The sequence below is a fragment of the Podarcis bocagei genome, assembly GCF_964188305.1.
Source record: "Podarcis bocagei genome assembly, chromosome: 7".
In the NCBI taxonomy this organism is placed as follows: domain Eukaryota; kingdom Metazoa; phylum Chordata; class Lepidosauria; order Squamata; family Lacertidae; genus Podarcis; species Podarcis bocagei.
Window position 1 is genome coordinate 18,469,478 of NC_138132.1, and position 23,386 is coordinate 18,492,863.

General features: G+C 45.5%; 1 protein-coding gene and 1 pseudogene across 4 annotated transcripts in view; both read right to left on the reverse strand.

Moving 5' to 3' along the window:
- Nucleotides 1–23,386, reverse strand: part of LOC308592261 (free fatty acid receptor 3 pseudogene) — a 102,226-nt pseudogene that overhangs the window by 44,467 nt on the left and 34,373 nt on the right. The window lies entirely within an intron of this gene.
- LOC308592279 (uncharacterized protein) lies at nucleotides 4,389–16,564 on the reverse strand. 2 transcript variants are annotated; one of them, XM_081203631.1, is made up of 12 exons: nucleotides 16,408–16,564; nucleotides 14,620–14,676; nucleotides 13,788–13,811; nucleotides 11,703–11,759; nucleotides 11,087–11,110; nucleotides 10,355–10,411; nucleotides 9,555–9,578; nucleotides 8,882–8,938; nucleotides 7,703–7,726; nucleotides 6,743–6,799; nucleotides 5,442–5,468; nucleotides 4,389–4,541 (listed from the first exon to the last, which is right to left on the reverse strand). In XM_081203631.1, the coding sequence occupies exons 1-12, from the start codon at nucleotides 16,480–16,482 to the stop codon at nucleotides 4,536–4,538; spliced, it is 489 nt and encodes a 162-aa protein (XP_081059757.1). In that variant the 5' UTR covers nucleotides 16,483–16,564; the 3' UTR covers nucleotides 4,389–4,535. The 2 variants fall into 2 exon arrangements, with proteins under 2 accessions (XP_081059757.1, XP_081059758.1); XM_081203632.1 differs by lacking the exon at nucleotides 9,555–9,578.

Genomic DNA, 23,386 nt, shown 5'->3' on the forward strand with positions numbered 1-23,386 from the left:
ATGAAAGCTGCAGTGCCTAGTCAAAATGTTACACCCAGTATCCTGATCTGTCCTATGCAGATTCAGGCAGAGGGGAAACCTAATTGATTTCACTGGGTGAAAGCACACAGTATTCGGCACAGAACTGAGCTATCGGAGGGCCTCCTGTTTCCTGTGCACTAGGGGGTAGACACCTCTATCAACACCATGGGAGAGAGATAGACAGAGATAATCAAATAATGATGGGGGAATTTCATTATCTGCATTCCTCTTCAGTTGGAAAAGGAACCAGGCTCTGATCTGCAGTTTGCCTGGCGGTCTGGCACTCACTTCCCCGTGGAATGCAAGGGCAGGCAAAGGCACTGGGTGCACGCAACACTCTGGCTGTTGCGACCCCCACCCCCACCCCAATCCCATTCCTGGAAGCACAGGTTTTCCTGTTAATTGGATTTTAATTGGAGTAAAATAAAGGCCCGTGCCAGAGACAATGAGATAAGAAACTGGGAAAACAACCCAGCTACAAGGATGTGAAAGGTTTGGATTGAGAGCAGATTTCATACGGTCGAAAAGATGATGGGGGGAGGGGAGCCCACAGTTTGCTTACTTAAGGTTTTTCTCTGCATTTATGATACAGCACCCCCCCCCCGAATGCAAGTTTTATTTCAAAATATCTGCACAAGTGAGGATGGAAGAAATCGTAATATAATATGGAATTTAACAAAATTGGAACTCTGTGTGTGAGAGAGAGAGGAACTGAGAGGGAAGGGGGGGGGAGGAGAGAAATGCTATGCTTTGAAAATATAGAGCAAAATCCTCCCTAACCTCTATTATCCACAAAGGGATGTGTTTGAGATAAGGATAAATGGCCATAAATCAGCAGCAAGGAGGAAAGGAGTCTACCAGCTGTGAGAATAGAAAATTTTGGATTAACAATCCAAAAAACCCAACTCAGGGCAATCCCCCCCCCCCATTTTTGTAAGTTTGAGTCCCCCAAAATAGGGGTTGTCTTAGTGAGTGTTATATACAGAAAAATACGGCAAATTGTACAATTTGACATTGAATAATTGTATCAATTGGATAGAATTGTTATTGTTATAATGAGGCTGTTATTGGATTGGAAAATCAATCTCTCTCTCTCTCTCTCTCTCTCTCTCTCTCTCTCTATATATATATATATATATGTAGGTTTTGGTGTCTTCGGGTGTCTTCCCGTGTAAGAGTTGGGGTGTCTAGGCGACGTTTCGACGAGGTCTCACTCGTCATCTTCAGGCTGGTGCTTTCGGCTTCTTGTTGCTAGAACAGAGCTCTGTTCTAGCAACAAGAAGCCGAAAGCACCAGCCTGAAGATGACGAGTGAGACCTCGTCGAAACGTCGCCTAGACACCCCAACTCTTACACGGGAAGACACCCGAAGACACCAAAACCTACATTCCTGTACCCGTGAAAATCTACGAAAGCATATATATATATATATATATATATATAAAACAACAACAATTGAGCTGTCAGAGCTGTTCAGGTTCTAAGCACTAGAGGGCATGAAAATGCTTCCCCATAACTCTGAGCTGCAATCAGTGCTACATGGATGAGGATAATGGTGCTCTTCAAAGAGATACATTCAGCACTGCTAAAATTCTATAATGCAATGCTGGGAAGCACATGAGTACTGACCATAGGCGCCGACTCCATGGGGCTTGAGGGGGCTCGAGCCCCCTCAAAAAAATTTTTGGGGGGGCTCAGCCCCCCCAATAATCTCGGGCGCCCTTCCAGCAGAGCGCCGCCGCCGTCCCCCGCCTCCTCCCCACCTGCTCCTTCACCAGCCAGCCGCGCGCCCTAATCGGAGAGCCCCGGCCGTCCCCCGCGAGATTAGGGAATCCCCGGGGGCGGGGGCTCCTGCCTTGCTGCTTCGCAGCACCACCGCCACTGCCAAGGCACTGCCAGAAATCCCGCGAGAACAGGGGAATCCCGACTGGCCACACCTCCCAGCCAGCCAATCGGCTGGCTGGGGGGCGTGGCTTGCCCTATTTAGGGCCGGAGCCACTTTATTTGCATATTCATGAGCTTATTTATTATTCATGAGCTTTCCCGCCCCCCCCCCAATATTTTTTATAAGTCCGCGTCCCTGGTACTGACCCATGCTCAGTCAGGAAGAGCAGGAAGAGCGTCTTGTCAGGTGGATGGCTGGATAAAGCGACCCAACTCTCTGGTTCCTACTCTGTATCACTGGGATCTGGGGTGAACAACTGGGCAGAATTTGGACTGAAAAACCTTGACGAGTCAGAGGTACTTTCTCTCCCCCCCCCTTTTTAAAAGTAATATTTTTATTGCTATTACAGGTTACAAATCCTTAAAGAACAGTGAAACAAACAAAAACCACCACCCTGCCTCCCCCCCAGAGATGAAATGATAGATTACAGTGAGGCCAGCAACCCTTAGAACAGCACAGTCAGAGATTTAGTCCATCGAGCTCAATCACCTGCCTATCCTGATTAGCGATGTCTCTCAAGAATTTCAGAGACGGTTCTCTCTCAATTCAAGGCAGTGTACAGGGTTCTGGCCTCTTTTTGCCTCACAACCATCCTAAGAGATGGGCTAAGTGATGGTGGGAAAGAGAGAGAGAGAGAAGCAGAGAGAGAGAGAGAGAGAGAGAGAGAGAGAATGGCCTACTCATCTAGTCAGCTTCATGGGTGAATGGTAATGATGGCTCCAAGATGCTTGGAGTGCCATCTTCTGAGTGGGCCATTCAATCGCCCTCCCTCTCTGTGCCCAATCTACACAACTTCCCAGGGAAGACATTCCAGGCAAATGGGAGTTGGTGCTCCATCTCCTTATGCAGGATGCTGCTCGCATGCTCAGAGAGGACAGGCAGCAAAATGAAGGTTGAGGGACACCAAGTCCAGGAGGTTCCAATAGTCAACCCTGTTCAGGGGCATGGACCTTGTCTGGTGCCTGATGATGCCAGCTCCTGACATTGTTTGTACTGAGCAAGTCCATGAATTCACATTTCCCTGGTTTCAGGCTGCAAGTCTCACTGTGTCTACTCACAAGCAGGGATTAGCTGGCCCCTAATATGAATTTTTGAACATTGCCTTCCACATTTGTATGCACACTTTTATTTGCATTTGAGCATGCATTATATGGCTGGAAAGGAGATGTGGGTGGTGCTGTGGTCTAAACCACGGAGCTTGCTGATTGGCAGGTCAGCGGTTCGAATCTGCACAACGGGTGAGCTCCCATTGCTCTTTCCCAGCTTCTGCCAACCTAGCAGTTCCAAAGCATACCAGCACAAGTAAATAAATAGGCACCAACAGGAATGTAAATAGCATTTCAGTGCACTCTGGCACTCATCACAGTGTTCTATTGCGCCAGAAGTGGTTTAGTCATGCTGGCCACATGACCTGGAAAGCTGCCTGTGGACAAACGCCAGCTCCCTTTGCCTGAAGCGAGATGAGCGCTGCAACCCCATAGTCACCTTTGACTGGACTTAACCATCCAGGGGTCTTTTAACTATATGGCTGGAGAACGGCAGTACAAAATTCAGGAAAGTGAAGTTTTCAAAGGAGGGGGACGCTTCTGTTTGGTTATTGTTTCATAAAGTGCAATGTTAAATACGAAATGAATCAAATTTCTCTCCCATCCCTATTCAGAAGTCCCACTGAATTCAATGGGCCTTACACCCCAGTAAATGGGGTTAGGGTTGTCACCTTAATGCGACTTTCAAACCACTCCACCTCTCAGATTTCCTTATTTGTTCAAGTCTCTCTTATTTGCTCAAGGTGGGTGGCAAGCTGGTTTGCGTAAGACTAAACTGAGCATTTGTGAGGAACTTGATGTGGAGATTAAGGTCTGTGGAAGGCAGAGGTGGAAAAAAGCTTGGGGGAGGGTGTCAGCAAATTCACCTGGATTTGTTTGGACATTGATAAAGATGTATTATTGTCTGATTAACTGGGAAGGTGTGGAAGGAAAATGGGGAAAGGTTAAGGCCAGAGTTGTTGCCACATTCATCTCCTCCTCCAGTCATTCAGTTATATTTACATCGAAGGAGAATGTCAGAAATATTTTTTTTCACTCTTAGAGAGGCATGCAAGGCTGACCCTAGCATTAGGCAGAGTGAGGTCACCACCTCAGGCAGTTGGATGTAGATTTCATGAAAGGGCAGCAAATTGTTAGCTCTCCATGGGAGTCTCAATGGAATACATTAGTATTAAATTAAGCAGTTAACAATTTGCTGCCCTTTCATTAAACCTACGTCCAGCTGCCTGGATTGCAGGATTTTTCTGTCTCAAGGGCCAAAATAATTTGGCCACTCCAATTCACCTGACTCCACCCTGAGATATACTTTTGGATTAATCCAGTCTTCGTGCAATGCATTGGGTTTGTTGCTATGGAATAACTGAACACTCAAACAGATTTATTGATCAACAAGTGACGCCAAGGTTCTTTATTTGCAATAAAAGGTTTTGGTTGTTCAGCAGCAAGGAAAGATCCCACAAGAGAGATTCATTTACGAAACAAAAAGGGGCAGAAGGCACTGTGTTGCAGTGGTTTCCTGAGTGTCTAATACTGCAAAAGAAGAAAAGGAACACCCATTAGAATTCAAATGCCAAGAGAGACCCAATAGGACAGCTCTCCCCAATATGTCTGTCTCTCTAAATCTCCTCATCTCACATTGCACTGGGCGCTACAGCACATGACAGATGTCTGTCATAGGTACAAAAAGGTGTTTCTTTCAGTAAAAACACTATATTATGAAATCAGGGTACTAATCTGTGGCCCATACATTTTCCTGAATATTTGAAGAAGGTATGTGTCTTTCTAGCTAGATACTAGACTTTTACCCCACTCTCAAGGTGGGCTCAAAGTGCTTAGACAGACTTAGATATGTGGCTGCCTTTCCTCCAATTTTCCCCACAACAAGCTTTCCAAGGAACATCCATTGCTCAATAGTAGGCCATCTGCTTTGCATGAAGATCCATGTTCAAACGCTTGCATCTCCATATATGACTGGGAGAAACCCCCTTTTCTGAAACCCTGGGCAGCCACTGCCAGTCAATGTAGACAATAGGGAGGTAGGTGGGCCAGTGTATCTGACTTGGTATAAGACAGCATCCTCTGTTTGTTCCCTTATTAGGCTGAAAATGCCAGACTAGATGGGAGCTTGGCTTGACAAGCATCCCTTACATCCCTATTTCACTGTTAACTCCCCAGTCACCACTGGGGGAAAAATAGATGGACCTAGCCTATTTCTCGACCTATTTCACCAAGGCAACTCTTACATTCTTATAATACATTAGTTCTGCCCCCATCCCATAACACTCTGCTGGGATGGCATGATGCATCCATTTCTCCTGTTTATGCAAAGGCAACCCTGTATGCTTCCAGTGATGCTGTGGTAACAAAATGACTGAGCCATGCCATCAAACCCTATTCCTAATGGAGAGATTCAGCAGTACTAATACTCACCCAAACAATGGGGTCATCATTATTATTCTGCAAGGCAAAACATTGACAGATTATTCAGCTACTAATCCAAATTTGTGGTTTTTCAAGACTCTTAGGCTAAATGTGTTCAGGTTTGCATTTGGAGTTAGGCAAGGGGGGAAAATCACTTTGAGGGTTCTTTTCCATATACCATCCATAAAAAAAGATCTAGACCTGGGAGGAGAAACTCTGGTCCTCCAGATGTTGGTGGACTGCAAATCCCATCATCCCTGGATACTGGCCATGCTGGCTGGGCCTGATGAGGGTTGGATTTTAACAATACCTAGAGTGCCACAGGTTCCTCACCTCTGACCTAGTTCCTCTCACTCACAAGATTTTTTGGAATATGGCATAAAGTGAAGTCATTAAGTGTTACCTTTTATGCCCAGCATGGAGAATAAAGTACAAAGAGTAGAAATGGAGTACTTGGGAAATGCTTGGGTAGAAAGGTAATACTTAGAAAGTACTCAGGGTAAAAAGATAGTTAGGCATCCACATGATTCATGAGATCTTGCATTGGTGGTTATGCTACATGGCTGGGCTGTGGGACTCTGGGGACTGCCTGTCAAAATTGCTGCTTCTTCTTTTTGTAAAAGAACAAACAGGCTTGACATTTGAACAGATAGTGATCTGATGTAACTGAGAGCATTTGAAAGGGAAGAAGAGCGCTGCCAGGCTCGACAATGGAGTGCTATGTTTTTAATTGTTATTGAAACCTTAATTCATGTGTGGCAGAAGAATTCTGGGAGAGATTCCATGGGTGCATGGATCCATGTAACTAGACAGTGGGATCTTCTGTTTGTTCCATCCCTACAGAACGGCTGCTTCACAACCATTCAGTCTCATTGCTCTCTTGGAAATGCCCAGGCTTGCTGTCAACATTTTCTTGGGGGGGGGGGGCTGTCTAGCTGGCAATGTCAGAGATCATCCAAGAGATACTATGAAATATTTTGTTGCAGGCTGAGGTATGTGTGTTTGATTATAGAGAAGGCAAATGACTCTATAAAGTATTCCCCAAGGGTATTTCAAATGCTAGGGCAGGATTGAGGCCCTTATGTTTTTGGATTCCAACTCCCATCAGTACCAGTCAACATGGATAATGATCAGGGATTATGAGAGCTGTCGTCCAGCAACATCGGGAAGGCAAGAGGGGGCCACGCCTGTGTAAGATGATCCCAAAGCTTGGCTGTCTTAAGTAGCCAGTTGCCAGCACAAGAGAAGAACCGGTGTGACAAGCGAATGTACAAGCAAGATGGTCAAGTTGGCCTATCTCTGGTACTTACTCCATTGTTGTTGAAGCTGTTGTCACCAGCATTGTTGTTATCAAAACTTCCACTGTTCTGTAAACAGAATGCAAGGGGATATATTAGTGATCTGCAGTTCTCTCGTGGCAAGGAGCTTTACGGGGTCAGTTTCCTTTGAGAGAGCATTATACCCTTATGGCATTTGGTAATACCTACAAATATACAAGTTCAGCAAGGAGGTGCAGGAGGTGCCTGAACCTGTCACCAATACTGGAACCAGGCTCCCCACAGTGGATGACTGTGACTGGGAACTGCCCTCTGTTTCAATTTGCTGCAAAGTGCTGGCATAGCTTTGCTTTGGAGCACTGTGCGAGGAATTTTAAATGGGCAGCCAGGGTGTCCTCCACTGTAGGAGGAGGCCACCTTGCCAGGGACACCTCAACCTAGAACCTGCCTACAAGAATGAACACAGGCCAAAAAGGGGAGAGAGTGCCAGGGCAGTGTTTAAAGCAGGGGGAGTTCCTTCAGAGGCAAAAAGGCACATCCTTGTAGCTTCCTAGACAGATGCACAGCTCAAGTTTTCCATCTGCATTCCTCTTTGCTAAAATCTCTCTCTCCAGAGTACATGCCCCACCAGACAAGCGGAGAAAGTAGCAGCCCCCAGCCATCAATGCTAATTTAAGCAAACATCTTCTTTGGATTCAGTTTCAATCAATTTGGGTGTACCCAGTACTTCACACTATTGACTCAAGCTATACAGTCCTCCCTAAAAAAAAAAAATCTATAAGTTTAGGGTTGGTTTAACCCAGGGTTGGGGAACCTGTGACCCTTTAGATTCTGGGTGACTCCACCTCCCAACATCCCTGGGCCATCACAGCCAGTGGTCAGGAATGAGGGGAGTTACTGTCCAACAATTATCGGGATGCCCACTGGTTCTCCATCTCTATTTTAGAGCAATGCTAAACTAGACAGATCATGTATACTCTTGCTGATACTTACTCCTCCATATGCCCAAAACTGGTTCTGCAACAGAAAACAGAAAAAAAACAGAAATTGAGAACACTCAGATACCCAGTCTATAATTAGCAGGGTAAATATTCCACTAGATTAAAAGCAATAGCTCTATCACTGAGAATCTACGACATGATCTATCCATTATACACAGGAAACTGCCAGGTAAACAGAACAGGCAGTTAGTGACGGTGCTATCTGCCAGCCTTTCCTCCAGCCTGGAGAATTGTGGTTGTCCTATCATCTAGGGTATGTGGCTGATGCTGTTGAATGACAGATCAGCTTTGAATCAGACCTCCTTCATCCACAATCTGATTGTAGATGAAGAAGACCTGGTCTGCATCACTGAGACCTGGTTGGGTAAGTAGATGGAGTTGGTCTCACCCAGCTGTACTTGGTGCAGCATCAGGGCAGACTTGAGAGTCAGGGAGGGGGAGTTGCTGTAGACTATAGAGATTCCATCTCTAATTTTGCTTTAAAATGCATCTTGTGTTTCCATTTTGTATTTTTTGTATTTTTATCTTGTGAATCATCCTATCATCTTCGTATGAAGGATGTTATACAAATCTAAATAAATTATTATTTTTATATCAACTCAGACCATTGGTCAATCTAGCTCAATATTGTCTACACTGGGGCAGGGTACATTTTTCAACTGAAGAGACACATTCCTTTCTGGAGACCTTCCAGGAGACAAAGTGTGTGTGCAAAGTAGTTTCTTCATATTCACGCAATCTCCTCTACCTACCACCCAGACAATGGATGCTGTGCCCTAATTGGATGTGGTTCTCCAAGAAGCAGAAGCATACACGGCATATTCCAAGCCCGCCCTGGAGATGCCAGCAATTGTCCCTGGCACTTGCTGCATGCAAGGTAGGTGCACTAAGCATAAAGCCATGGTCCCTCCCTGAGTTGGGACAATGTGCTGCAACACTGTAGAAGGACTAGCATTAATGGAGATCTAAGCTTGGGTGGAAATACATCCTTTTATTAAACTAATGCATTTTTTATTTTTAATCAATGTATTTAAAAATAATAATAATCTGCATGTTACCAAAGAGAATGAAGCATAATTAGTGAGAATGTTTGCTACCATTTTTAAAAAAGAGGCCAATATTTCAGGAAAGGGGAATATGGATCATCACAGAGGAATTCTAGGGGACTTACTCCATTGTTGTTGAAGCTGTCAGATCCTACGCTGTTGCCATCAAAGCTGCCTGCATTCTGCAAGGGAACATAATGAGCATAACGTTAGGTGGAGGACTGGAAACAGCAGCCCCTTCTTAAAACAGCATTAACTGGATCAGAGTCAGGGATAGAGCTCTTGGAAGGATTTGGATGTGAACCCAAAGGTAGAAAAGCTCCCCACCCACCTTCTCTCTCTCTCTCTCTCTCTCTCTCTCTCTCTGTGTGTGTGCTAGCAAGGGAAGCAGATAAGAAGCTGAGGGCATCTACGTTCTCTGAAACTGTTTTTTATCAGAATCCACACCAACCTAACAATGGGTAGTAGCCACTGAACAGCAATGCTAACTTAAACAAATATCTTCTTTGGCTTCAGTTTCAATCACTTTGGGTGCACCCAGCACTGAACACTATTGAGTCAATACAGGGTCTTTTCGTGTTCTAACCACCAGCTGATCTATAGGATTAGGGTTGCTTTAACTTAGCGGTGGGGAACCTGTGGCCTTCCAGATGCTGAAGGACTCCAGCTCCCATGATCCCTGGGTCCGGAATGATGGGTGCCACTGTCCAATGAAATCTGGATGCCCACAGGTTTTCTATCTTGGTTTTAGGGCAATGCTAGGCTAGATGGATCATACACATGCATGCTGATACTTACTCCTCCATTCCCCCCAAACTGGTTCTGCAACAGAAAACAAGGGAGAAAAGTCATAAATTAAGAGCATCCCCAGATACCTAATTTATAACAAGCAGAGAAGGCATTTCGCTGGACTAAAAGTTATAGCTCTCTTACTGCAATGCTATTATGCAATCTACCCATTTTACTTAGGAATTCTATGGTTCTATGGAAGCAGCCCTGTCCTGTGTCAGGTCAGATTAGTGCATCCAGCTCAATATTGTCTGCACCAGGGCAGGGAACCTTCTTCAAACCAACAAACCTTTCTGGGCAACCTTCCAGGTAACAAAAGCCAGTGGTGGACACAGCCAGGAACAAAGGTGGACAGAGCAATGACTGTGCATTTTACCTTATTACTGTAATATATTTTCTTCATATTCATACAACCTTGTATATCCGTCCTCCAAGCAGTGCATATTGTGCCCTAATTGGTTGTGGTTCTCCAAGGTTTCATACAGGGCACATTTCAAGGCCTCCCTGGAGATGCCAGCAATTGTCCTGGCACCTTCTGCATGCAAGGCAGATGCACTAACCATAAATCCATGGTCCCTCCATGAGTTGGGGCAACACTGTAGAAGGACTGGTATCAATGGAGATCTAAGCTTGGGTGGAAATGCATCCTTTTATTACACAAATGTATCCTTTTATTTTAGTTTTTAATAATAGGATACCAAAGAGAAGGAAGCAGAATCAGTGGGAATGTTTGCTACCATTGATTTAAAAAAGACCATTATTTGAGGAAAGGGGAATATGGATCATCACAAAAGACGGGGGGGACTTACTCCGTTGTTGTTGAAGCTGCCAGATCCCGCGTTGTTGCCATCAAAGCTGCCTCCATTCTGCAAGAGAACAAAATGAGCATAATGTTAGGTGGAGGACTGGAAAGAGGAGTCCCTTCTTAAAACAGCAATAACTGGATCAGATCGGGATGGAACTCTGGACAGGATTTGGATGTGGACCCAAAAGTAGAAAAGTCTCTCTCTCTCTCTCTCTCTCTCTCTCTCTCTCTCTCTCTCTCTCTCTCTCTCTCTCTTTCTGTGTGTGTGTCAAACAGTTAGCATGGGAAGCAGATAAGAAGCTGAGAGCAAGGACGCACGGATACCTGAAAACCTCAGGTTTTCTATCTATGTTCTGTTAAACTGTTTCTCATCAGAGTCCACACCCACCTAACAAGTGGAATGCGTAGTAGCCACTGAACAGCAATGCTAACTTAAGCAAATATCTTCTTTGGCTTCAGTTTCAATCACTTTGGGTGCACCCAGCGCTGAACACTTTTGAGTCAATACAGGGTCTTTTCGTGTTCTAACCACCAGCTGATCTGTAGGATTAGGGTTTCTTTAACTTAGGGGTGGGCAACCTGTGGCCTTCCAGATGCTTAAGGACTCCAGCTCCCATGATCCCTGGGTCCGGAATGATGGGAGCCGCCGTCCAATGATATCTGGATGCCCACAGGTTTTCCATCTCTGTTTTAGGGCAAGGCAAGATGGATCATGCATATGCTTGCTGATACTTACTCCTCCATACACCCAAAACTCATTCTGCAACAGAAAACAGGGGAGAAAATTAATAAATTAAGAGCATCCCCAGATACCCTATTTACAACAGGTTACATTCCTTTCTGGACAACTTTTCAGAGGACAAAAGCCAGAGGTGGACACAGCCAGAAACAAAAGTGGGCAGAGCAATAAATGTGCATTTTACTTTATTATTGTGTTAATCTATTCACATTCACTAGCCCTTTATCTTCCATCCAGGAAGTGTATATTGGGCCCTAATTGGTTGTGGCTCTCCAAGGTTTCATACAGAGCATATTCCAAGCCCTCCCTGAATATCTGAGTGATTGTCCCTGGGATCTTCTGCACGCAAAGTGGATGCACTAAACATTAAGCCATGGTCCCTCCCTGAGTTGGGCCAACATGCTACAAAGGACTAGCATGAATGGAGATGTAAGCTTGGGTGGAAATGCATCTTTTTATTAAGCCAATGCATCTTTTTAAAAAAAATCATCTGCAAGTTACCAAAGGAAGCACAATCAGTGGCGACGTTTGCTACCTTATTTTTTTTTTAAGACCATTATTTGGCTGAGGAAATACGGATCAGCAGAAAACACATAGGAATTCTATGACTTACTCCATTGTTGTTGAAGCTGCCAGATCCTGCGTTGTTGCCATCAAAGCTGTGTGCATTCTGCAAGAAGAGAGCATCCTGTTAGGTGGAGGGCTGGAAAGAGAAGCCCTTTTCTAAAGCAGCAATGACTGGATCCGGGTCTGGGATGGAAATCTGGGCAGCAAGTGTATTCAGAAGCATAACCCTTTCATGGCTATTAGCTCCAGATAGTCTTTTCCTCCATCAATTTGTTTAATCCCCCTTTAAAGCTAACCTCTGTGAAGTTTGGTTTCTCTTGCTTTCTTAAATTCAGTTCTCCATTCTTCCAGATTAATCTGCATTTTAAAAACCAACAGCAGCTCTCGTGAGAATCTATCGGCATTTTGGTGTGTTTTCTCTGAATCATTGCACACAGTTTTGCCTTACAGATATTTCTGCAAAAAAAATAAATAATGTTCTGTAGCAGAATGATTTGCATATGCTACTTTAACTAAAATATGCATGTATATGCACAGCTGACATTGGCATGTGGTTTTTTGCACTGCAAAATTTGGAGAAATGAAAGAAAGAAAATTTGAAGAATTTTGAAGGATGGCTGTGTTTTGGACTAAATAGTGTTTAGGAAAGTATGGATTAGGTAGGTTTACCTTTAAATGAGAATGGAATAATATTTCTCTCCTATCCTATCACCTCAACTCTCCATATGGACCCCAATACAGCACAGTGGGTACTCGCCAACCATTGCCCAAATTTTGATGTATTTTTGATTTCTAGAGCAGTGTTTCCCAACCGGTGTTCCGCGGCACACTAGTGTGCCGCGAGATGTTGCCTGGTGTGCCGCGAGCGAGTCCAAAAAAGGTTGGGAAACACTGGTTTCTCTTTCAAAAAGGAAACGTGGGTTAAAGCGGCGCCGCCGCCTCCCACTCACTTTCCTGCTCTGGCTTCCCTAACAGTTTTCCGAGTTGCGTCACTGGATCCAGCCCCCTTTTCCACATGTGACACGGGGCTGGAGGGAGGGAAAGAGGGCTTTACGTCGCGCACAAAGGCAGCCTCCTAGAAGCGCTCTGGGCCGGCGCCGTTTCACCGAAGGCGCCGGAGGACCCCCACCCTCAGCTCCTTCAGAAAGGAAGCCCTGCCCCTCGGCTCCCTACGCCGCCAGGCAGCTCAGCTGACTGACAAGGACGTTCTGCGGTGGCGGCCGCCGCACAACCACCGCAGTTGCTGGCAGCGTCCGCAGCGCAATAAGTAACAGCGCCTGGTGCTGCCAACTCTTTCTCTCTCTCTCCCGCCCCGCCCCCAAGCTCTCGCGCGCCCCGCGTCAACATCGCTGCGCGCAGCTTCCCGAGCTCGAGGCCAGCCGCTGCACGCACGCGCCGGCTCGTCATCGGCTCTGGTTGTTGCCTTTCTCTGCCGAGGTCGGTGGACCTCGAGCCTAGGCTTCCTTCCCGCACCCCGCTTTCCGAAGACCACACACCAGTTGGGCCAGTACATATTCCCCTCCCGTGACTGGAGCGGAATAGCCCTTTCTCTTCTTCCCCAACCCTTGTCGTTGGAGGAGTCCCTCAGTCCCTCGCTTTGCTGCCTCCTCCCCCCCACCCCCAAAGCTTGGAGGTTCCCCGGCAAGGGGGAGGGGAAAAAATTGAAAGTTACACTTTCGTGCGTCCCTCCCGGCGAGACGCTGCGCGCTGACGTCACGGGGCTGTAATGGTGGTGTGCCTCGAGATTTTTTTCATCAAACAAGTGTGCCTTTGCCCCAAAAAGGTTGGGAAACACTGTTCTAGAGGGCTTGAGTAATCCAAAGGAACAGCCAACATTTCTCTGTTCAATTGCTACTTGAACTGTCATTGGGATTTTGAATATTTTTTTTAGAATTCAATGAGCAGGTGCTGCTGATAACATTTGAGTGCAGGATGGGGGCATATGCTGGTAGACCCCAACTCTAGATGCTGGTAGACCCCAACTCCCACCAGCCCTAGCTCAGCATAGCCAGTGGTCAAGGCTGATGGGAATTGCAGTCCAACAATACCTGGAGCCCCACCAGTTCTCCAGCTTTGTTTTAGGGAAATGCTACATGAGATGGATCATGTATATACCCTTGCTGATACTTACTCCTCCTAATCCCTCATAATCGTTCTGAAACATAAAAGAAAAAGAAAAACCAGAAATTAAGAACATCCACCAGATTTATAATTGGGAGAGTGCACATTTCACCAGATTACAAGTTCTGTCTCTCAGACATCAAAACTGCTATCTGATCTATCCATTCTACATAGATAGACAGCTGCCTTACACTGAGTCCCAACATTGGTCTATCTAGCTCAATACTGTCTTCACTGCGGCTGGTATACACTTTCAGCTTGAGGGCCACATTCCATTCTAGACAACCTTCCAGGGGCCAAGTGCAAGAGGTGGGTGGGGCCAGAGACAAAAGTGAGCATAGAAATAAATATGTGGAGTTTTTGTTTTGTTTTGTTTTGTTTTGTTTACTTTGCTACACGAGCTTAGTTTCTTGACATGCACACATCCTTCCCGATCATCCACCCACGCAGTGCATTTTGTGCACTGACTGGTTGCATCTCTCAAGGGCTTGAGGCTGGAGAGCTTCCAAGTTCTACCTGGAGATGCCAGGGATTGACTTTGGGACCTTCTGCATGCAAAGCACCAAGCAGTGAGCTGAAGTCCCTCCCTGAGTTGGAACAACATGATAGAGCACAATGGAAAGACTAGTATGAATGGAGATCTAAGCTTGAGTGGAAATGCATCCTTATATTAAGCAAATGCATCCTTTATTTTTTTAAAATATATATATAGCAATTTGCAGGGTACCTAACAGAAGGAAACATTTCAGTGGAAATGTTTGCTAGCATTTCTTTAAAAGATTTTTATACATATAGTGGAAAGGGGAATACTGATAAACACAGAGGAGTTCTGGGGTACTTACTCCATTGTTGTTGAAGCTGCCAGATCCTACATTGTTGCCATCAAAGCTGCCTCCATTCTGTAAGGGGACAGAATGAGTTATTGTGTTAGGTGGAGGATTGTAGCATCTCCCTAAGGCAGCATTGACTGCACTGGGGTCTTGGATGAAAGTTTGGGCAAGATTTGCACGTGGACCTAAAGGCAGAGAAGTGTTTGTGGTTGTAGGGGCGTGGGGGGAAGCAAACACCAAGCAAGGGAAACAGAGAAGAAGCGAGGGCTCACAGAAGGCTAGGGTGATCTTGGTGGAGCTCTCATACCCTTTGCAGTTAGTGGTCTGCCAGGCATGCGGAATTTCAACAAGTAAAGTTTGCTCTGATGATTTTTACTCTTAAGTCAAGGAAAGCTCCAGATGCCAAATTTGCACTCCATAAGGGATGTGAGGCCTCAGCAAAGCAAAGGAGCAAACTAGACACATTAAGAACAAGCCAATTCATGGCCACTTGCTCAAAAGGAAGATAAATAGTATCATGACCTCCAGTTGTAATATGCTGGCCAGCGATCTCATCCCTGCCTCCTTTCATACATGGGGTGAGATGCTGCAGAAGTGACCTATTGAAGTGCTTTGCCCTCTTGGGGACTGTTTCATTAAATTTCTTCCAAGAAAGGGAAAATTCTCCACCAGTTTCTCAAAAGTGAGGCAGCAGTGCCAATAACAAAATGTCTCTTCCTCCTTCCTTCCTTCCTTCCTTCCTTCCTTCCTTCCTTCCGCATGTGCCGCTAACAGCAGCTGCCTTTGCATCTTCCAAAGTATCCCTGACCAGGCAGCATTGCTAGCCAATGGAAGCAGGGGGAGAATGGTGTGTGCCACTCAAAAAAAATGACATTTGGGTGAACTCTGCAAAAGGGCATTCCAAATGCAGTGAGGAAATGAAAAATCTTAGAAGTGCTTTCAGAAAAATACATTGTGATCTATTGATTTTTCTTTAAGTGGGAAATGAGGTTTGTAAGTCTTTGTTGTTGTTTAGTCATCTTAGTCGTGTTCGACTCTCCGTGACCCCATGAACCAGAGCATGCCTTGGAAACTCTCGTTTTCTTCTCAGAGCTTCTCCTTTTTATGTCTATGGAGTTTTCTTGGCAAAATACTGGAGTAGATTGCCAGTTCCTTCTCCAGATGGATCACATTTAGTCTAAACTCTCGGCTATGACCTGTCCGTCTTGGGTGGCCCTGCACGGCATAGCTCATAGCTTCTCTGAGTTATTCAAGCCCCTTCGCCATGACAAGGCAGTGATCCATGAAGGGGTTGTGTGTCTTAGGAGGCCATAAACACCTCACAGTATCTCGAGGAGGAAACCTACAAGACAAATTTTGAGAGGGGTCGGGGGGGGCACACAAAACTCCATCACAGTGGAGAGCCCAGGAGCAGCCAGCAATTAACTTTGTGCTTCCAGGGCTATGTAGAAGAGTTTCAGGTTCTTCTTTTTAGAATATGATAAATATGAAGATTAGGTAGAGCATTGCACTGTAACCCTTGGAAGAAGAAAAGTGAATTCACAAGTACAGAAATAGCAAATTGGGATGGTCATTCGTGGAATGTACTACTTCAGTAACTGCATTTTAGAGTTGCCCGATATTTTTTATTGGCTCCTGTGCCCCAAAGCACAACATTAGCAAATGCCGACACTGTGAAACACAGCCCTGATTTCTACAGATTCATCAGGAAGTTTGAGCAATCTATGCATACACACTGACCCCTCCCCCCCTCCCTGGGCACCACCTGGGCTCTCAGGATTTTGCCTTGTTCATTCTTACCGCAGGTGCAGCCTGGGTGCTGCGCAGAGACAGCAGGCAGAGGCCAAGGAAAGCAGCTGCGACCTGGAACTTCATTTTGGGTTTCTCGTGCTTTGTTCTCCCTCTCAGCTGGGCTTGGGAATAATGGTGTATTGTAGGGCTCTATTTATGCTGGGCCCTATCATGGGCAGGGCCACACTTGTGGGCCAAGCCCAGTGACTCATGCCTGCAGCTCCCTCTCCCAAGGGTGGGGAACCTCGGGCTCAGCAATATTTATTTTATTCATTTAGAATAAAATATTTACACTGGTTAGCTTTTTTAAAAAATAAAAAAATCTGAGCCATTTATGACAGTTATACATAAATCCACACAAGAAAAAAACAACAAAATGTTAACATGAGAAATCCACAAACTGTTATGGAAAGAGGAATTATTAACCGCCTGCATAAAAATGATGGAATAGAAAACAGGCATTTAAAGGTTGAAACGGAAGGCACCTGCTGAATATTCAGAATGTTCCGCAATAGGGGCCAATGACTCAGTTTCCCGTTTCTGTCAAACGAGCTTCACCAAGTCTGGGAATGATGAACGACCCTCCTGCAGATGGTCTCAGTGATGGAGCTGGGATGTAAGGGTTAAGGTGATCCCTGAGGTACCCTGGACCTAAGTTGTTCAGGGCTTTGCAAGTTAATACAAGGACCTTGAACCTGGCTTGGTAGTAGATGGGAAGCCAGTGCAGATGTTTTATCAATGGTGTTCCCAGCCAGATACCCCCATCAGCAATCTGGCCACTGCATTCTACACCAGCAGAACCAAGTCCAAGGGCAGCCCCACAAAGAACCTGCTGCAGTAATCAAGCCTCAGGATGACCAATGCATGGACTACAGTCGTCAGACTACCTTTGTACAGGATCGACTGTAGCTGGTGAACCAGACAAAGCTGGCAAAAGGCAAAAGGTCAGAGAGGATGCTCTAGTGACAAAGATGTATCTGGGAGTACCCCCAATCTCTGCACTTGCTCCTTCAGGGGGGATGTAATCCCAGCCAGAACAGGCAATTTGTCAATTTCCCAAACATGCGAAGAACTGGGCTTAAGACTGGAAATATGAGGAACTGATAGAAACTAAAACTGATTGTCCACCATTAGTTAGAGGCACTTGCCACAGGGCTAAGCTCTCTCGGATGCACACCAAGGCACAAATATAAAGCAAGTGGCTGGTTGAACAAGGTACAGTGGTACCTCGGGTTAAGTACTTAATTCGTTCCGGAGGTCCGTTCTTAACCTGAAACTGTTCTTAACCTGAAGCACCACTTTAGCTAATGGGGCCTCCTGTGGCTGCTGCCGCGCCACCGCCGCCTGATTTCTGTTCTCATCCTGAAACAAAGTTCTTAACCTGAGGTACTATTTCTGGGTTAGCAGAGTCTGTAACCTGAAGCATTTGTAACCTGAAGTGTCTGTAACCTGAGGTACCACTGTATGTTCATTTGGCTGTGATTCTTGTTTGCTGAAGGTGGATGGGATTCCTATTTGCACACTGAAGGCAAGACCCACTCTGACTGCTAGGAGCTTGATTTGAACACTGAGGCCTGAGCGGGGGGGGGGGGGCGGGAACGGGACGACTCACTGATAACGTGGGATATTCTGTTGGGCTTTTGAAACAATATAGTCCACCAGATTACAAATGAAAATCTGCTGCGTTGCAATGATCAGCACAGTTTGCCACATGCTCTCTTTCGCACCTGGACCGACTATTTTCTGTACATGCACATGGGCAAATGATTGGGAGTGCTCCAATGTCTTCTTTTTGGAGTGATTTGAGTTGTGTTTTTCTCGAAGCTCTGTTGTACATAACAGAACTTGCTCACTCTCCTCTTGCAACTGAAGCACCTTGTGCTGAAATCAGGGATGGGCAAAAAATATATATGACAATTTCAGTTTCATAGAATCATAGAAATGTAGCATTGGAAGGGACCCCAAAGTTCATCTAGTCTAACCCCCCTGCAATGCAGTTCCTCCTTTTCCCAATCTTAAATTCAAGTTCATTTTTGAAAAAGTCCTCATGAAATCCCACTAGCAACTTAGGGTTGCTCTTGCCCCGTGCCTAAAAAAGCATGGTTCTGAGCAGTTGTCCACTTGACCCACACTTTCTAGATACAAGTCCAAGCAGTTCTCCCCTTGCCCCACTCCTTTCCCAGGAGAAATCCACTCTTTAGCTCTAAATTGGCAGAAACTCCCATCTGGGTAAAAACCTGAATTGCTGTTTGCTCCGAATGAGCACTAAAGAGCAGTTTTCCCTGGGGGAAGGCAGAGGGAAAAGAGGAAGCATGGATAAACCCTTACTGAGCATTTATCCCATTATGCACAACTTTGCAAAGCAATTTCCCTAAAATACTGCATTTTTTGCATGTTATCTCTGCCAATACATGCATTTTTACACACACTTTACCATAATATACACCTTTTTTGTCCACATCACTTTGCTGGAGAACTGCACTGCAAAATTTGGAGAAGTGTGCAGTTCAAAGGATTGCCGTGTTTTGGTTCTCATACTCACCTTTAAATCCAAATTGAATCAAATTTCTCCCCTATTCCCAATTTCACCTGCGTGAGAAGCTATGTGTGTTGAAATCCACCCCCCACCAACACAGGACGTTGGAGTTCTGCTGTCCTTTGCACCTGGCTTCCCTAGTTGTCCCTATACTGCATATTTCCGTAGAGCTTGAGAGCTTGAGACAGTGATCTCTCTGGCGATTATATCTCAGACCACATCTAGGCCATCAGAGTGGTTGTGGCTTAGGCTGGGGCCTGGGTCTAGCGAAGCGGCTTGCTTCGCTAACTAGAAAAAGTTCTGGGTTGCGCCAGCGGACTGGCAGCCACACAGCAAACAGAGCTGCATGACAATCAATAATAGATGCTGAGGCTGTTGCATCTGTGTCACGGCCCTAGCCAATGGAAACACACACGCTCTCTCACACACCCGGTGTGTCCTAGATAGCATGTCATAGAGCAAAATGGGTTAATAGGGCATTATTCTGAAGACTGAATGCTGGCCACAATCAGCCATGCGCATGATGTGCAACCTGCAACTTTCCAGAGATGTTGCAATTCTGAATTGCAGGAGCTCATCCTGAAAGCCCCTATAACCACACCCAAAAATGCAGGTACTTGTATTGACCCATTATATATAGGCAAACAGACAGAGATATAAGAATTGTGTGTGAATGTGTGATTGCACACACAAAACACAGCATATAGTATAATACCCAGTTGTTTACCAAAGATCTTCAGTCCGCTAGAAGGCAATCTGTGCCTTTTAATCAGAAATGCGAGCAACTTTGCAAAGAAGCATTTCTATTTAAGTTACTAGCATGAAGAGCAAAAGCTACTCCATCAAAGGAAAGGAAAGGTGTCTCCATCCTTCTTGATTAGCTTCCCTGAACTGTCAGGCTGAAATCCTTCCTATACTAAGCTGGGAGTATTGCTCATTTAATAGTTTTGGATTACTTTAAGCCAGGCATCCCCAACCTGCGGCCCTCCAGATGTTTTGGCCTACAACTCCCATGATCCCTAGCTAACAGGACCTGTGGTCAGGGTTGATGGGAACTGTAGTCCAAAACATCTGGAGGGCTGAAGGTTGGGGATGCCTGCTTTAAGCAATATTTAAGCAGCACACTTGCAGGTGCCCTCTGGGCAGCCTCATTCACAATGCCTTGTTTGAAGAAAGAATCCTTCTTCAGAGCAAGGCATGGAGCATCCATGTCATGTTTGTCAGCAGCAAGCAGCTGATCTGGTGGTGGATGGGTGGATGGGAGAGAGGGAGGCATGATTGTCTCAAGCAGGAGACACGTCTTCCGCTGGTTCTGCAGAATGGAAACCCAGCGGTCTGTTGACAGCAAGAGGGTGACTGATCAAACCATAGTTGTGTAATTGTCTTCCAGGAAAAGAAAATGGGTTATTTCAGCTATTGCTTCTAAAAAAAATCAATTTGAAAGAACAATTCTATGAAATGCTAAAGGCCGGGAGGTATATGGGTCCCTGCTTCCACGCAGGCGTAACTTCATTTAGCTAAATGGTTAATCCATCAAAATACAATCATTGTAGCTCAAGACAAACATCCCTGGAGGGAACCAAGTTAAACCAGTGATTAAGAATAGGCTCATTTGCTCAGTTGGGCAATTGTGATTCTAATCCCGTCGAATTTGGAAGGATAGCTGTAAGCAACAAAGAAATGGCAAGTGATCAGGAGAGACAATTAGCAAATATTGTTGTTGTGGATCATCAGGGTGCTTCCTCTATGGCAACTGGCTGGAAGATGATTTGATCCAGTTCCTCGTGACTTTTGTCCCTCTCTCTCTGGAACATGACCAAAGCAAAAAAAAAACCATGGAAGAAGCAGGAGATGCCATCCGTAAAAAAATAATTAAAAAGCAGACAATATTCATCAGCAGGAGTTCCCAGGAGACTAGTTTCTGGACCACCCATTTTTGCCTTATCCTCTGCAATGCGTTTCTCAGTAGGTTCCCTTGGGATAGAACTGCCCTGCATATCTTTGCCTGCTGATGAAAAGTAAGCAGAGAAGAGGCCAGCCTAGCCTCCCATGAAAGGGAGTTCCAAGAAGGTCCTCTCTAGTGTCCTCACCAATCATGCCTATGGAGGTAGTGGAGCAGGGAGAAAGGCCTCCCCTAGAAGATCTCCAAGCCTGAGCAGGCTCATATAGAAAAATACAGTCCTTCAGATAGCTGGGACCCAAACCTTCTAGGGCATTATAGACCATAATCAACCCTTGGAATGATGCCCAGTGATGGACCTATAGCCAATGGAGTTGTTGTGACATAGTGTAGCACCCTGCTTGTGGTTAACGCTTAGCTGGAATGAAATATTCAACGCAGCAACAGAGAAATTAAATAATAATTTATTTGTCAGACAAATAAATGAGAGGCACAGTGGTATATGGTTACCAAGCTCTGGCCTGCCTCCTGCCATTATGGCCAGCCCTTATATTTCCTTAATCCACCCCCCTTTGCTGCTCCTGTGGCTGCCTCTGTTCAATCAGCCTGCTTGAATTTCCTATTGGCTGATTGCTATAACCAATTTTAAGATACACCCATATCCATCCTCCTGTCCTTATATGGAACACAAAGAGCTATATATTGTTACATCTATAAATGACAAATAAGTAGTAATATATCTTACATGTGTCTCAACAAGGAATCTTAATTACCAGCTCACCTCTTGCCCTCCTTGCCCTCCAAAACAGATGGTTAATAATTTTAAAATTTTATCTTGAACAGATGTCAGAGACCTTGGGTTCACATAAACATTGAAAGATCTCCTTCATTTGAAGGTTTCTAAACAAATGTTTGACAACTAATATATCTGGATGGCGTCTCATTGTCTAGGAGGAAAACACTCTCAAGGTTCTCTAAAAACAGCTGGTCTTGTGCCTGGCATGAAACTTTTGAAAGTCTAAGCCCATTTACCTGATCAAGATATAAGCCAATATATGCCTTGATTAAAAATGCAGTCTATATTCAGATGCCACATTAGGAATCTGCCTTGTATGGATTCTGACCCTTGGTTCATCGAGATCTGTATTGTTTATATGTGCTGGCAATGACTCTCCGGGGCATCAGACAGGAAGCCTACCTGGAGAGGCTGGGGATTCAACTGGGGGCCTTCTGTACGCAAAGCAGATGCCCCACCACTGAGCAACAGCCTTGCCCAGGTAGGGAGCCAGCAATGGCGGCTGCTGTTCTTTCTAATCATCCACCCCTGTTGTTGGCTGGGTCGGAGGCAGCAAGCTGATGGCTATAGCCAGAGGGGCAGAATCAGTGCCACAGGGTCCCCGGGGTCAGCAGCAGGCCCCTTGCTGAGGCACGGACCCTTTCACCCTCTTGCCTAACGCTAGAACCCATGGATAACCAATGAAGTTGAATGTTGGACAATCCAAGACACATAAATCAAAGAAGTTCTCCATGCAGCTCCTATAAAACTCACCCTCATCAGGAGGCAGTGATAGGCCACCAACCTGGGTGGCTTTAAAATAGGGATGGGCAAATTCCTGGAGGAGATGGCTACCAATTGCAACTAGCCACAATGGCTATGCTCTGCCTGCATGGTTGAAGGCAGTAATGTTTCTGGAAACTGCAGAAGGGGTTGAGAGCTCTTGTGCTGATCTTCTGCCTTGGAGCTTCTGGTTGGACACGGTGAGATCAGGATGCTGGACTACATGGGCCATTGGCCTGATCCACTACGTTCTTCTTACTTTCTTGCAAACTTGAAGCCAGTGCTGCTCTGAAAATGGTGTGCTTTGTGGGGCAACTGATGTGTACAGGAGAAAATATAAATTTGTTTTCAGGCTCCTGATAACCAGCAGATACGTAAGAATCGATAAGGAGCAGCAGTGGCCTATTGTCTTATTTTAGGCATGGCTCATTTTCGGCCAGATATTTAGCACTCCCGCCCAGTTAGAATTTTTCAAGGGAGGAGGCTCCAGAGGACATGGAGATATGGTCTGTTTGGACTTCCAACACCACCCAAGATAACATTCTGTGCTGAGGATTCTGAGGACTTTGGATCCAGGATAAGATGTGGAGAACGATGGAGGGACTATAAAGCTAAGCATTATGCACTGAAGGGCAAATTTCTGTATGGAAGGGTCTGTAGAAAAGAGGCTCTGCCCACTGTGGTATAGTAGAGAAAAAAATACCTGATATGCAGAACTAAGAGGATTCCCACCCTGTCCCTAGCCACAAATATGGCTTCATCTCATAGCTTTTAGAAATCATAGAGTGTGATTATAGAGCAGGGCCGGCACATCCATGAGGTGGACAGAGGTAGCTGCCTCAGGCAGCAGAATCTAATGAGTGGCCACCATGGATGCTTCCTTTGCCACTGGGGAAACAAGGAGAAGTGGTGGTGGCAGCTTCTGGGTTCTTGTGAGATATCATGAGAGCACTGTGAAATCTCATGAGCTTTCAGTGGAACCTGGAAGCCGTAG

Bases quoted from the DNA above. Each gene is read 5' to 3' on its own strand.
- LOC308592279 (XM_081203631.1), bottom strand. From the start codon at position 16,482: ATGAAGTTCCAGGTCGCAGCTGCTTTCCTTGGCCTCTGCCTGCTGTCT. The intron at 11,111-11,702 runs GTAAGTCATAGA...TTTCTGTTGCAG, and splicing joins GCAGCTTCAACAACAATGGA to AATGAGTTTTGGGTGTATGG. The intron at 6,800-7,702 runs GTAAGTATCAGC...TTCTGTTTACAG, and splicing joins AGTTTTGGGCATATGGAGGA to AACAGTGGAAGTTTTGATAA.